Here is a 14,192-nt window from a genome sequence, read left to right as displayed (position 1 = left end):
AGTCTGAAGCTCCGTTTCACGTGCTTATTTGTTTACTCCTTCAGCAGCTACTCATAGTTGGGTGTCACTATGTGCCAATTTTACCAGGATGATTACTTGTCTTATCTGTTGAGCTCTTGCAACAGGTTCCTTGCTCGTTTACCTGTTTCCACCCTTGTGCTCCGTGCCTCCCCTGGCCAATCATTGTTGGCACAGTAGCCAGAGTGGCACTGAAAAATATTCCAGATCTTGGACCTGGCCTGATCAAAAACTTGTAATATGCTTTTAATTAAATTAGAACAATTTTTTTTTTTTTTTGGGTTTTTCGAGACAGGGTTTCTCTGTGTAGCTTTGGTGCCTGTCCTGGCTCTCGCTCTGTAACCAGGCTGGCCTTGAACTCACATGGTTCTGCCTGCCTCTGCCTCCCAAGTGCTGGGATTAAAGATGTGCGCCACTACCACCCGGCTAGGATGAGATTTTAACCCCACAGACTATAATGTGGCCCCAAGGCCTTTCTGTGCCCTGTATCTGATCTCTTCTCCTCCCCCGTCTGCCTGCCTCCAGTGTCGAGCTCCTTGTACACCCTGGCTAGGGTAGGTAGAAGCCTATCTCAGGCTTTCATGGGGTCTGCTCATTTTCCTGGCTTTGAAGGTTGTTCCACACACACCTCCCTGACTTCGGTCACATTGCCTACTCACATGTCCCTTGGTCAGTTGTGTCTTCTCTGGTCACTGGACAAAAAGAGCATCTCTCCGCACCATCTTCTCCCTCATGGCTCTGCTTTTCTTCCCCACACTCAATCACCACAAGCGCGCTCTCTCTCTCTCTTTCTGTATTCATATTATATTTAGTTCTACATCCCTTCTTACTTAAGATGTCTACTGTAGGTAAGAGGGAATTTGCATCAACTATTGCTGTATTCTAGTAACTGGACCTGTATCTTGTACATAGTAGGTATACCTGCATACTTGCTGAATCACTGAGTGACCATCCTTTTTGTGTGTGTGTGTGAACATTCATTTTTTTAAAAAATGCTGAGATAATTCTACTTAATAGTTTAAATAATCACAATGAAATGATATAGTTTAAAAATATTTTTCACACATCTTTACCCTTTCTTCTTTACCTGCAACTCGTGTTTGTGAATAACATTAATGTATGCTCTGGAGAAACACTTTCCGATGGGGAAGTGGCGGTCCAGAATAACAGCAGTGCAGAGAAAGCCAGGCTTTTAACCGAAGAATCTCAGCAAATGGACAATTTTTGAGTTATTTTATTTTCAAATGAAGTGTGTTTGCGCGTGTGTGTGTGTGTGTGTGTGTGTGTGTGTGTGTGTGTGTGTGTACACCTAAGTGCATGTGCCTGCAGTGGCCAAAAGGGGGAGTCATATTCCTTGGAGCTGGAGCTACAGGCAGTTGTAAGCTACCCAATATGGGTGCTGGGAGCTGAGCTCTGGTCCTTTGGAAGAACAGGAAGCAATCCTAACCACTAAGCTATCTCTCTAGCCCCTACACATGGATATTATTGATGGCTGAAATGCTAATTAAAATAAAAACAAACACTGAATGGACATTGAGGGGCATCATGAAGAGCTGAAGTCTCATGTAAGCAACGAGTGACTTGTGGTCAGTGAGTGACTTGGGCCGTGAGTGATTTGTGTAGGAGCTGTACTGAATGTGATATCCAGGAACCCTCTGGGTGGCAAGGCAGAGCTCAGCCACTCCCTGGTCAGAGTGATTGAGAATCACAACCTCCCTGCACACAGTATACTTGAGGCAAACTTCTTTCTGCTGCCCAGCTTGCAACTTCCTACTGCCAGAGGCAAGTTCTCCGTGAGAGAACATGCATCCCGTGAAGATGTTTGCACACGGAGTCAGCTTCTATAGCATCTCACCGGCCTCAGACTTGAGTGTGCCACAGAAGAGAACACACAGCAAGTTATTAAAATTGTTTTACTCAGGATGTAGAAAAGGATGCAGTGATCTAACTGAGATATAAGTGTAACTGGGAGTTACACGTAGGGAGGCAGTAATGTCATTAAATATACACTATATATTCAGTGAACCCCAGTTCAACCCAAATTATAATGGGGGGGGGCTGAAAGATAATTAAAGACATTGATTTTGATCATTTTTAGTTATTCAACTGTGTGCTTTTCTTTTATAAAACTTGAGCCTGGTAAAGATTATTGGGTCCATTGATGACAGGTTCCTGAAATGTCTTTGTATAAATAAATATGTGTTAGATTTTGACTGTCCATTTCGATTTTTGAAGGTATTAGTAAAACCATCCAAACCAAATTGCCAAATGAAATCAAACTCTACACAGACTCTGGTAATAGAGAGCACAGGTGTAGGTCCACTTTCCATTAATTATTAGACAATGGATTCTAAGGAAGCTGTCTGGCTCCTCTGAAGCTTAGCTTTCTTAGTAATAAAATGGAGTTTCTCCTATTTACATATCTAATCAAATATGATTATCAGTGCTTTGAAGAAGCTCTGGAACATGTCTCACAAATACAAGGATTATGAGTCAGACATAATGGCACAAGTGTTTGTCCTCAGCTCTTGGGAAGAGGTCATCAAAGCCTGTGTGGAGGTCAGAGCTCAGCTTGTGGGAGTCAGTTCTCTGTTTCCACCATGTAGGCTCTCAGGATCAAACTCAGGGCATTGGCCTTAGGGGCCTGTGTCTTTACTAGCAAGCTATCTCACCTCAGACCCTCAAATAAAATTTTCACTGAGCATGTCTAGGCTTTATTTTGTAATATTTTTTAATGATTCACTGAGTTTAATTAGGGTTGCTTACATGGGCATGGGTGTGGGGTCATTTACTGGAAGAAAATAGATGATATCTCTCAGCATCCATTAACTTCCAATAACCTCCTCAGTAATGGCCCCTCCCTGGCCTGCTGGAATGTTGACAGGCTCCATCGTGCGCAGGTCTAGCACAGGTAACCAAACTTGCTGTGAGTTCATGTGTGGAACACCCGTATCATGTCTCGAAGACAGCATTTCACAGAACTCCTCCCAGTCCTCCAGCTCCTACACATTCTGCCTCCTCTTCTGCCATGTTCCCTGAGAGCGGACGTTCATCGAAATATCCCATGCTCAGGGCTACTTAATCTCAGCACTTTCACCAGTTTTGAGGGACTGAATTAACCACTGTCGATTGCAAAAAAGCAGCTTCCATGATCAAGGGGGTTGCTCAGCAGGCTCTTGTCCTGGTCTTCACCGAGGCATCCAGACAGAGTCTGAACTGTGGTTACTGATTAAAGGCATCGAGTGTAGACACTGGTGAAGTTATTTGTCTCTTCAAACAGTTGCAAGTCGGACCAATTCCTGAGGGCTGGAGGTTGGAAGGTGATTCAGTGCAGAGAAAACGTACTCATCAACCCCATAAACAAAGGACTGACCAGATCAGTCAGATGCTAACTAGAAAACATCACGTTCAAGGAGGGAAAAGATTATTGTAGTTTATCAAGAGCACAGAACAGAAGTCAACCAGGGCCCTCCTTATCGCTCTGATAGTCTCTCTACGACTCCTTATGGCGGATTGCCTCTATCTGGTATTTCAAAGTTCCTCCACTTGGACAGCTGTCAACCTGCTTCCTTTCATCACCCACTTCTTCCTCTCTTAGCTAACTTCCAGATTCTCTGCCCTGGGTGCTGCTGACGGGGATCATCTACCAGGTTCCAGGTAGGCTTGACTCACTGGGCTGAGCGGCAGAGCTGGTGTGCCGAGTGGGCCCCGCGTCGGGGAAAGTCGGGGTAGGGTTTGGCCAGCGCCTTCCACGGCGGGCCGGCGATACCCTGCGCGATCAGTCACGCCCGCGAGTGTCCGAGCGCCCACTGGCGAGGAGGAAGCATCTTCCCGGTCCAGCTGCGGGAGGGCGAAACCCAGAGTTGAGCAACCCAGGCCCCGCACGGCCCCGCCCACTCATGCAGTTCCTGTCACGTGCCCCGGCACTGTCCAATCGGCGCCCGGAACCTGCAGGCTGGCAATTCAAACTGCGGCGCGGCGAGCTCCGGAGTCCGCGCCGGCGTTGCCCGGCGACCGCGGCGGGTTAGGAATGGAGCACCGGATCGTGGGCCCCGGGCCGTACCGGGCCACCAAGCTGGTGAGTGAGAGAGTGCGGGCCGGGCGGACCCCGCGCCACCGTCACCGCCGTGACCCGGACGGTGCGCATCCGCTGGGGTCTGCCGGGGCTGGTGGGCGAGCGTCTGCTGGGGTTGCGGCTCCTCACCCTGCCCCGCAGCCGGCAGACCAGGCCCGGAGGCAGCCCCACCAGGGTGGGATGGATTTGCACGGCACTTTCAGCCTTAACGGGAAGCGAACACCAGGCGATGGCGTTCCCCTTTGTCTTCCCCTACCCACTCTAGCGTCTGGGATTTGACCTTAGGTGGAGCCCTAGGACCACCCTACCCGTGTAGCACTTGTGGGTTGCGGTGATCCAGGCAAGGGCGTGTCTCCTTCCTGAGTGGCACTGTTGACACTTGACTAATGGTCTTTGTAACGGTGCACAGCACGGAGGTGGATTGCTCCTGCCCCTGGCGTTTCAGTATTTGTCAGCACCCATCTCACTTAGGGATCGGCTCTCATAGGTGGTCTTCAAGCTCTGCAGATGCGCCAGGGTGAGGTGAGGCGAGGCGAGGCCTTTTTCTCGTGGAAACTTAGCTGATCAGTGTTATTACCTGGAGGAAGTAATTTTACTGACCTCTGCCTCCAAGGATTAGCACGACGGGGTAGGCACACGTGAGGACTTTGCGTTTAGTCTGTGTGAACCACTCTTAAGTGTATGTACCTTGCAATCAAGTCTCGCCCCTCTCTGTACTCTAAGAAATATCCCGGGAAAGGTGAGGACGGGGATCCAAACTCTTAGACTCATATATTCTAGAGACGTAGTTTCCTTTCTTTCTAGAGCCAGGGTCTCTGTCTTCTGTGGAGTCAAGCCACCTTCCGGATGAGAAATCAAATTTTGAGCTGCTTGTTCTTTATTCTTTTATTAGACTTATGAGGGCACTTGGAGAATCATAAAAAAAAAAAGATTATGAATCTTTTTTTCATCACAGAAAAGAGCACTTGTCACATGTGAAGTTTCTCCTAAGATTTTAGGGACTGTGGTATTGTTTCATTTGGCCAAAAAAGTCAAGTTGCTAAGGTGCCTGTGAAGAGGAGGATTGGAGGAATCATTGTACAATCTACTGGACACCCAGAGTGATCTACTTATTTTAATAAGCCTAAATTAATAAATTTAGGTTTTCTTTAGAGCCAGTTTCTAAGAGGTATGAATGGCAATGACAAGGAAAAGTAGTCTTAGAATTGGTATTTTTGTTATGTCCAGATCGTGGGGACCCACAAAAGACCACAGAGCCTCAAGCCTGTATGTAAAAGCAAAGAGCCTTAATTTTCAAGCTCCAAGCTTAGCCTTTCTGTCTGTCCAAAGCAGTGGCGAGAGCAGAGAGCCCTGAACTCAGGCTGGATAGAGTTTTTATCATAGCAGAGGTTGGGTGAGGGGATTTCCAGGGTTCAGGACCCTGATTGGCTGACATTTGTCTAGGAGTATCTGTAAAACAGAAATAGGTGTGTGCTAGACTCAGGGACACCTGGGCAACTTATCTAACAGTTGGAATGTGTGGGATGTCAGGTACTTCCCCTTAGATGCCGGCCCTCCCTGGGTAGGATCAGCTTATGGCTTTTTTCCCCCTGGGTCACAGAAGCTGTGTCTGGGCCTATAAGACTGCCATGGCAGCCGTGTGGTCAAGCGGTTTTGGGCCCCCCACAGTTTTCATAACTGCTTTGACAGAAGTGGTCCCAGCATTTAAACTGCCTGAGGTCAGGACTATTGTTAGTTCTGACCTGAGGGAAGATAGAAATTGACTTCCACAAACATGGCAGCCCTCTCTTACCTGTGAAGGGTATGTGTCAAGAATCCCACTTGGTGGTTTGAATAAGAATGGCCCTTAGCCGGGTGATGGTGGCGCACGCCTTTAATCCCAGCACTCAGGAGGCAGAGCCAGGCGGATCTCTGTGAGTTCGAGGCCAGCCTGGGCTACCAAGTGAGTTCCAGGAAAGGCGCAAAGCTACACAGAGAAACCCTGTCTCGAAAAACCAAAAAAAAAAAAAAAAAAAAAAAAAAAAAAAAAAAAAAAAAAAAAAAAAGAATGGCCCTCATAGGCTCACATATTTGGATGCTTAATCACCAGGAATGGAACTGTTTGAAGAGAGTACAAGGATTAGGAGGTGTGTGTGTGGCCTTGTTGAAGGAAGTGTGTCACGGCATGGTGAGGGGGTGGGGGGGTGGGCTTTGAGGTTTGAAAAGCCCATGCTAAGCCCAGAGTCTTTCTGTCGGTCTGTGGATCAGGATTTTACTCTTAGCTATTTCTCTAGCACCTGCCTGCTTGCTGTCATGCTCCCTATGATGATAATATACTAAGCCCCTGAAACTATAAACAAGCTCCCAATTAAATGTTTTTATATAAGAGTTGCCTTGGTCCTGGTATCTCTTCATAGCAATAGAACACTGACTAAGACACCCAGCCAATGCCTAAAACCATGATAGTGCTAGACCCTATATATAGTATACATACTATGTGTTTTTCCTATATGTCTATGATAGTTTAATTTATAAATTAATGCAATGAGGGATTAACAACAATACTAACAAAATGGAGCAATTAACATACTCTAATAAAGTTCACTATAATACTTTAGAGCCATTGGTCATTAAAATAAAGATTACCTCACCAATTGATCTGATAACCTACACAGGACTAAATGACTTATGTGGGAGTGGCATATGCAGTGTGGACACACTGGACATGGAGATCATTCACATCCCTGACAGGATGAGGCAATTTCACTCTGCTACTCAGAGCTGCATGCAATTGAAAACTTAGGAATTATAAAGTTTATTAACTGTGGGTAACCGGAACTTTGGATAAGGGTTGACTGTTACATCTTCCTTTAGGGTAGAAAAAAAAAAACATATTTCCTCCTCTACACAATTTATTCACAATACTTGTTCAAGGGTAACAAACTGGATCTGGGTATGACAAGTCCTTATTGTTAGGATCCTGTACATGTGCAGATTGGGATCTTGCGTCTTACATCATCGGGGGCACTGGCGACTACGTGGTCATGCATTCTACGCCTTAAAAAGCCAGATGCAGACCCCCCACCTTCTCTCTCTGCTCTCTTTCTGTTCCCTCTCTGCTCCCTGCTCCCTGCTCTGCTCCCGCCATCTCTCCCTCTCCCCAGGCCTGGCTCTCCTCTCTTTCTCACCTGCCTTCCCTCCTAATAAAGCTCTAAAACTAGCACCGGGTTCTGTCGTTTACCTATCACTTATCCTGTCTTATGGTAAAACAAATAAAAATAACAACTGGAATTGCTTTAAATGTTGTTGTGGTGGTTTGAAAAAGAATGGCCCCATAGGCTCATATATTTGAATGCTTAGTCATCAGGGGATGGCACTTCTTGAGAAGGATAAGGAGGTGTGGCTTTGTTGGAGTAAGTGTGGCCTTTTTGGAGGAAGTGTGTCATTGGCTGTGGGCGTTGAGGTTTCAAAAGCCCAGCCCAGCCCAGTCTCTTTCTCTTCCTGCTCTCTGCCCATCCAGGTGTAGCATTCTCAGCTCCTTCTCCAGCACCATGTCTGCTTGCATGCCACCATGCTCCCTGCCATGACGACAATGGACTAAACCTCTGAAGCTGTACAGAAGCCCCAATTTAATGCTTTCTTTTGTAAAAGTTGCCTTGATCACGGTGACTCTTCACAGCAGTGTAACACTGTCTAATGGTTGTGTGTATGGGGTGCCTCTCCTCATGGTTGTAGAGGTTCAATATATAGATGCTTCTGGATTCTCTGTTGCATTAATGTATTACTGAAGGGGTCTGTTTTTTCCCCTATTTGTGAGGGTTATTGTTACCAGAAATTACTGTTGTTATTAAAAGTAAAGCCTGGGGATATTTTCCAAATACAATATAGCTGCACCTTAAAGTTTTTATTGCATAAAAAATGTTTTGTAACCCATTCTTTCTTGTCCTTCAAGGCTGGCCTTTCCTTTCCATATCCTTGGCTCGGCTCTTTCTCTCAACATCAACTTCCTGTCTCTTCAGGAAGAACCTGGAGAATTGTTTAGCATGCAAATGAGAAAGGGTCTATATCCTCCTTCCTGGTTGGCTGTACTTTCTTATAATGTGTAACAGCTTCATTTTCTAAAGCATTGATGTCTAGCTTGAAAATAAAATTTTACAGATTAGCTAAAATTTTATGGTAAAAATTAAATGACAGGCCCGATTCATGACAAGACATGAGCTAGTCAGCCATTTATTCATCCTCACTGAAACAGCTATATATTTTTTTTAAAACTCATGTAAAAAGAGTTTACAGAAGACTTCTGCTGTGTAGTTTGGAACAAATCTCTAAACTTTTGGAAGGTAGTTACTGTTGGAACACGGTCCATGAATGAAACTGTGTGAGGAGAATTTTTGAGAACCTGTAAGATAACTCCAAGGAAACAAAGCAAAAGTCTTGTCATCTGTTTTTTCCATAACATGGGTTGTTCTTGGAATGTGCTTCTGTGTGCCTCCCCAACCCCCCAGGTGTAATAGGAATAGATGTACCTTAGATCACTCATCTGACCCATGATTATCTAGAATGATGTTTGCAAGCACGAGTTGTCCTCCATAACTGTATACAGCCTGAACTCACGTGACCTTCTCTTGTGACTTCATGCCGCTTGAACTCAGGTGAACTTTGCTCCTAAGACTTTGTCTAACCCTTAGAACACCCTCAGAATGTGAAGTGTCTGAATAAAGCTGGCTATTGCATGAGACTTTAGCCTGCCTCCTCTTTAGGCTCCTCTCTCCCGGATTCATGCCGCCAATAGAGCAGTAACAGTTACTCTGAGGACTGCTTTATGCAAAGGCACCGTGGGGGAGGAAGATTGCCATGTCCCTGCTGTAGGAGGGACAAAAATGATAGCCATTTATTCACACATTCACACTGTAGAAGCAAAGAGTAGGCAAGGGCCTCATGAGGGGTGGGGTTCCTTCTAAGGAATGCCAGGAACATTGCTGTGGTGTTCTTGGTGTCTCTGGCAGAGGATGTGGAAAAGTTGTGACAGTTCTTACATGGTGACCACCTTCTGATGCTTGCAGTATCCACTCACGGCTGCCACTGTCAGCTGACTGTCTGGATGCTGAGTAGGTCATTGCCACGTTCATGAAGCTTCCAGCAGGAGCTGGATAAATGGCTTCCTTATTCTAGACTTCTTCACTTCCCAAGTTCCTGTCGCTGATGCAATTTCACTCATAAATAAGGAGGAAGAGGCCGATTGTCTTGAAGTTATTTAAAAAAAAAAAAAAAAAAAAAAACGACATCTAGAGAGATCTGGTTTTTGTCTTATAGGGACATAAGTGGCTCATGTGAGTCCATCAGTGACATTTGGGAGCAGAAAGGAACTGTGTTGCTGGAGGGCTTCTCTCCAGGTTCCCCAAGCCCCGCAGTCCCACAATCCACTTATAAAATAATCACTCAGACGCTTGTATCACTTATAAACTGTATGGCCATGGCAGGCTTCTTGCTAACTGTTCTTTTATCTTAAATTAACCCATTTTTATAAATCTATACCTTGCCACGTGGCTGGTAGCTTACCAGAGTCTTTACATGCTGCTTGTCCTGGCGGTGGCTGCAGTGTCTCCCTCCTCAGCCTTCCGCTTCCCAGAATTCTCCTTTCTCCTTGTCCCACCTACTTCCTGCCTGGCAATCTACTTCCTGCCTGGTCACTGGCCATCAGTGTTTTATTTATATAGAGCAATATCCACAGCAGAACTGGATATTTTTATGGTACTTAATATGTACCAAACCTTCTATAAACTGTGAATGGAAGATCTGGGATTCAAACCCCAGTCTCATCCAGTACCTCATGTTTTCCCCATTCCTCAGAGACTGATTCTGTCCTGTTGAAGCAGCCCAGCATCTCTTAAATCAAGGCCAGGATCACCAGCATCACCAGCAGTGTGTTGAATGTGAGTCAATATGCACTAATCTGACTCATTTGTTTTTTAAAGGTTCCTAAACCAAGTGTAATCAGGGGCGCCGCGTGTCTCTTTGATTTGGCTGGAGTGGATTGAACCAGCTCATGACGCCCTGTTTCTTAGCAGTCTGATCATGGGCAACGCCTACCTCCATGGCCTTCTTTTTTGATTTTTTTTTTTTGGTAAGGGTGGATAGGAGGGGAGTCTTGTTTTGTAGCTTATGCTGGCCTTGAACTCACATTCATCTTGCCTTAAGGCAAATCAGAAGACTATGGGTACATGCCAACACTCCAGCTAGTTTCCATGATTTTCATGTCTTAGAATCTAAACTTCTTTGAGTTTTAGCTTGCTGTCATTTAGTTTGCTATAATTTCTATATTCTATAGAAATGTGTTAACTGTGCCCTAGTATTTTCTGCTTCTTAGCAAAGACTGGACTGAATCCTGGAGACTCAAGGGAGCTTTTCTATATACTTGTTCCAGCTTCAATGGCTATACCCTGATAATAAAATAGAATACATGGGTAGATTTATTAAGTACCTACTTTAGGGCAGGCGCTGTGATAGACTTTTTATTTTTAGTTTTTTGTCTCTGGTCTTTGTTGCTATGTAGCTGGAGATACACAGGCTTGGCGAGCGGTGAATGTGAGGCTGGCCTGCTGGTCATTAGCAGAGCAGGCTGTGAAATTAGATGGGGCTTCAGAGCCTGAACTCTGTCCATTCAGTTTTTTTGTGACCATGCGGCATCTGAAGACACCATGCCTGACTAAACTGTGTTCTTTCAGAAGAGCCTCAAAACCAACCACCCTCTCAGGCAAGCACAGGGCGGGAGAGAACTTGACTGCAATCAAAGTGTAGAAGGGGCTTAACAGTTTGTGTGTATGATCTGACATATCTGACGAGCGATTCCTTTCCAACATCTTTCTTTGGCAAATAAGCAAAAACTTGATACTACTGTGAAGGGTTTTCTCTACTGTCTTGAGGTCTTTGACACTGTGCAGTGTATCATCACTATTCACGCTTTTATTCTTTCCCCATGAGATCTCTCTCACACTATGAACAGTCTGTAAGTGTTGGCTAAATGAAGTCATATTAAACATGGGACTTCTAGAAATGAATTATGCATAATGGGCTAGATTTTGGAGAGTGAGTTTTGGCGTGTTTCACTGTATAGTCTAAGCTGGCCTGGGACTTTGTATGGATTCCAGGCTGACCTTGAACTCAAATCCTCCTGCCTCAGATTTCCTGAGTGTGCAGCACCAAGCCTAGCTATGAGGTTAGTTTTCACCAGTACTTACTCCCACGGTTTTCATTCATAGAAATTCACAGATTTTTACTACCAGCACAACTTGCCGACAGTGTCTTCAGTAACTATTCCTTGAATGAGTAAAGGATGAACTGTCCTTTAGAAGCTGCATTTGCTTATTTCTGTTTTGTAAGTAGTTCTATTTTTGCTTCAATTGTAACAAAATAACCATAACTTAAGACTATTTTAACTGTTTCTAAGTGTATAGTTCTGTGGCATTAATTACATTCACATCATTTTGAAACCATTACCTCCCATCATTCATTCATTAGGACTTTAAGAGTTTGAAGGCTGCAAATAAAATACTAAATCTCCATCTGTTATCCTAGCGTTTTTTAATTTAAAAAAAATTAACTTTATCTGTCTACTTGTTTATTCACCTACCTACCTACCAACCTACCAATTTGTTTATCCTTTAACTTAGGATCCTGTGTATGCTAAGCAGTCCCCAGTCTCCAAGCAATTTATTAAATGGAAAAATGGCACTCCTTGATTTAAATATTTGGGATGTATTAACCTTTAAAGACCACTAGTCGATAACTGAATTCTTCTGTGTCCTTTGCCTAGTGGAATGAAACAGTGGAGCTTTTTCGTGCCCGGATGCCTTTGCGGAGACACCGCTGTCGTTTCAAGAGTCACGAGAACTGCTTCACAGCAGCGGAAGCAGTGGACTGGCTGCACGAGCTCCTGAGGAACAGTCAGAACTTTGGGCCCGAGGTCACTCGCAAGCAAACAGTCCAGCTGCTAAAAAAATTCCTGAAGAATCACGTTATTGAAGACGTCAAGGGAAAATGGGGTCAGGAGGACTTTGAAGACAACCGGCACCTCTACAGGTAATGGCAGCGTGTGAACGCTGCAGGACTGTAGGGAGATTGAGTGCGTCTGCTCAGCATCTGGAAACTTCCTGAAGTGGAAGAATTTACTGTGTCCACTGAAGCGATGATTCTGTTTGTAATGTGCTAAGGTGCCTAACTGAATGGGCTGTTAAAATAAAACCAATTGCAATTTGTCTTGCTCCACCAGAGCACCTCAGAACAGGGTCTTGATGTGATGCTTTTCCGGTAGGGGAGAATTTCCATGCCTTCTGTTTGCCTGGGAGGGTGAGTGTAGTGACTTAGTACTTCTAGAGTGCCCGAGGAGGTGAAACGGTACCTCTGGGCTTAGCTTTGCTGAGCACTAAGGTTTGGAATACCCAGGGGCAGACTGTCTGGTCTGGAAACAGCTCAGGGTACATGTGTGGACTGTGTTAGAATTCCTTGCCATCTCTGACTGAGCCTGGTGTCACAAGCCCGCCTTCATCCATGTGATTTACTGACAACATTTTATGATGTGGACATTTACCACCAGGTAATCTGAGGGAAATGGAGATCTCCTATAGTACTTTCTCACGGACCTGTAGGGTATTTTACTGATGGAGGCCAAGGAGACTTCCCTGAAATTCAGGTGATGGAAGGTGACTAGAGAGGAATGGCATCATGTAGGCTCAGAGAGGAACTGCTTTATCGACCACAGAAGCCTGTCAGTGCCGAGAACTAGAGAGGGCCTAACACAGGAGTGGAGAACGCAGACTCTTAGCTCTTGTTCTCCTTTATTCTAACCGGAAAACAAGACCCTGATTCCAACACGTCTAATGAGTGTGTTGCCCCAGGACACATGGCTTCGAGCAAAGTGAAGCTGCTGTCTTGTACCTGATCCATTTCTTTGTTTCCCTCTTAGACTAGCATCTGTGCAAAGCAGGGCAGGGCGAGGGTGGTCGTGGGCATGTAGGGCTAACGACAGACGCTGTTGTGCATTTCCCACCAGACCTCTGTATGGAATGCCCTCCAAAGTCTCCAGTGCCCACACGTCAAGGTTGTCATGTGAGCAGTTAGTGGTGTCTCCATTTGGCAATTATTTGCTGATCTAAGTTTAATTAGAGCCTTGAATGGTCTCAGCTTATTCTGAGGCCTGACTGCTTTTTGGCCTCAGACGGGGAAGTCGTGTTCTGGTTCCACATGCCAAACTGCATTGGGGATTCTTTTTGTTGTTGTTTGTTTTTTGAGACAAGGTCTCTCTGTGTAGTTTTGGTGCCTGTCCTGGAACTTTCTCTGTAGCCCAGGCTGGCTTGAAACTCACAGAGAGCTGCCTGCCTCTGCCTCCTGAGTGCTGGGGTCAAAGGCTTGCGCCACCACCGCCCAGCTTCCTATTGTGATCTTAAATAGGGCATTTCTCATTGAGTTCCTCGGAGGCTCTGGAATCCTCAGGAGAATAACATAGGAGCACTGATTACTAGAATTTTTCATTTCGGTATTAAGACTTAATTACACATCCCCTTTGATAAAAAAAATTCACAAGATAGATTGTAGCTAGAGTTTTCCTGCCTGGCCCACAATCAGGACAAATCTCTATCACCCGCCAGTCCCACAGCCACTCAGACCCAACCAAGTAAACACAGAGGAGACTTATATTGCTTACAAACTGTATGGCCGTAGCAGACTTCTTGCTAAGTGTTCTTATATCTTAAATTAATCCATTTTTATAAATCTATACCTTGCCATGTGGCTTGTGGCTTACCGGTGTCTTCACATGCTGCTTGTCCTGGCGGTGGCTGGCCTTCCACCTTCCTGTTTTCTCTGTTCTCTTCTGTTAGTCCCACCTATACTTCCTGCCTGGCCACTGGCCAATCAGTGTTTTATTTATTGACCAATCAGAGCATTTGACTTACAGACCATCCCACAGCAATAGATGATGTTTCTTCATTAAGTGTAGTGGTCCTTCGGGGTCCACCAAGTATTGATTTCAGGAACTCCCCATGTATCCAAAGTATTGGTTTCAGGAACTCCCCATGTATCCAAAGTATTGGTTTCAGGAACTCCCCATGTATCCAAAAATCTG

General features: G+C 45.2%; 1 protein-coding gene across 1 annotated transcript in view; it reads left to right on the top strand.

Moving 5' to 3' along the window:
* Nucleotides 1–3,959: 3,959 nt before the first annotated feature.
* Depdc1b (DEP domain containing 1B) overlaps nt 3,960–14,192 on the top strand; it is a 64,190-nt gene continuing 53,957 nt past the window's right edge. The window contains exons 1-2 of the mRNA XM_028884337.2: nt 3,960–4,096; nt 11,886–12,151. Coding sequence (XP_028740170.1) covers nt 4,049–4,096; nt 11,886–12,151 — 314 coding nt within the window. The 5' untranslated portion in view covers nt 3,960–4,048. The remainder of the gene's footprint in view (nt 4,097–11,885; nt 12,152–14,192) is intronic.

Source organism: Peromyscus leucopus, chromosome 11 (assembly GCF_004664715.2).
Source record: "Peromyscus leucopus breed LL Stock chromosome 11, UCI_PerLeu_2.1, whole genome shotgun sequence".
Classification (NCBI taxonomy): Eukaryota; Metazoa; Chordata; class Mammalia; order Rodentia; family Cricetidae; genus Peromyscus; species Peromyscus leucopus.
Note: the sequence above shows the minus strand (reverse complement) of the source record. Positions and strands in the feature narration are given on the sequence as shown.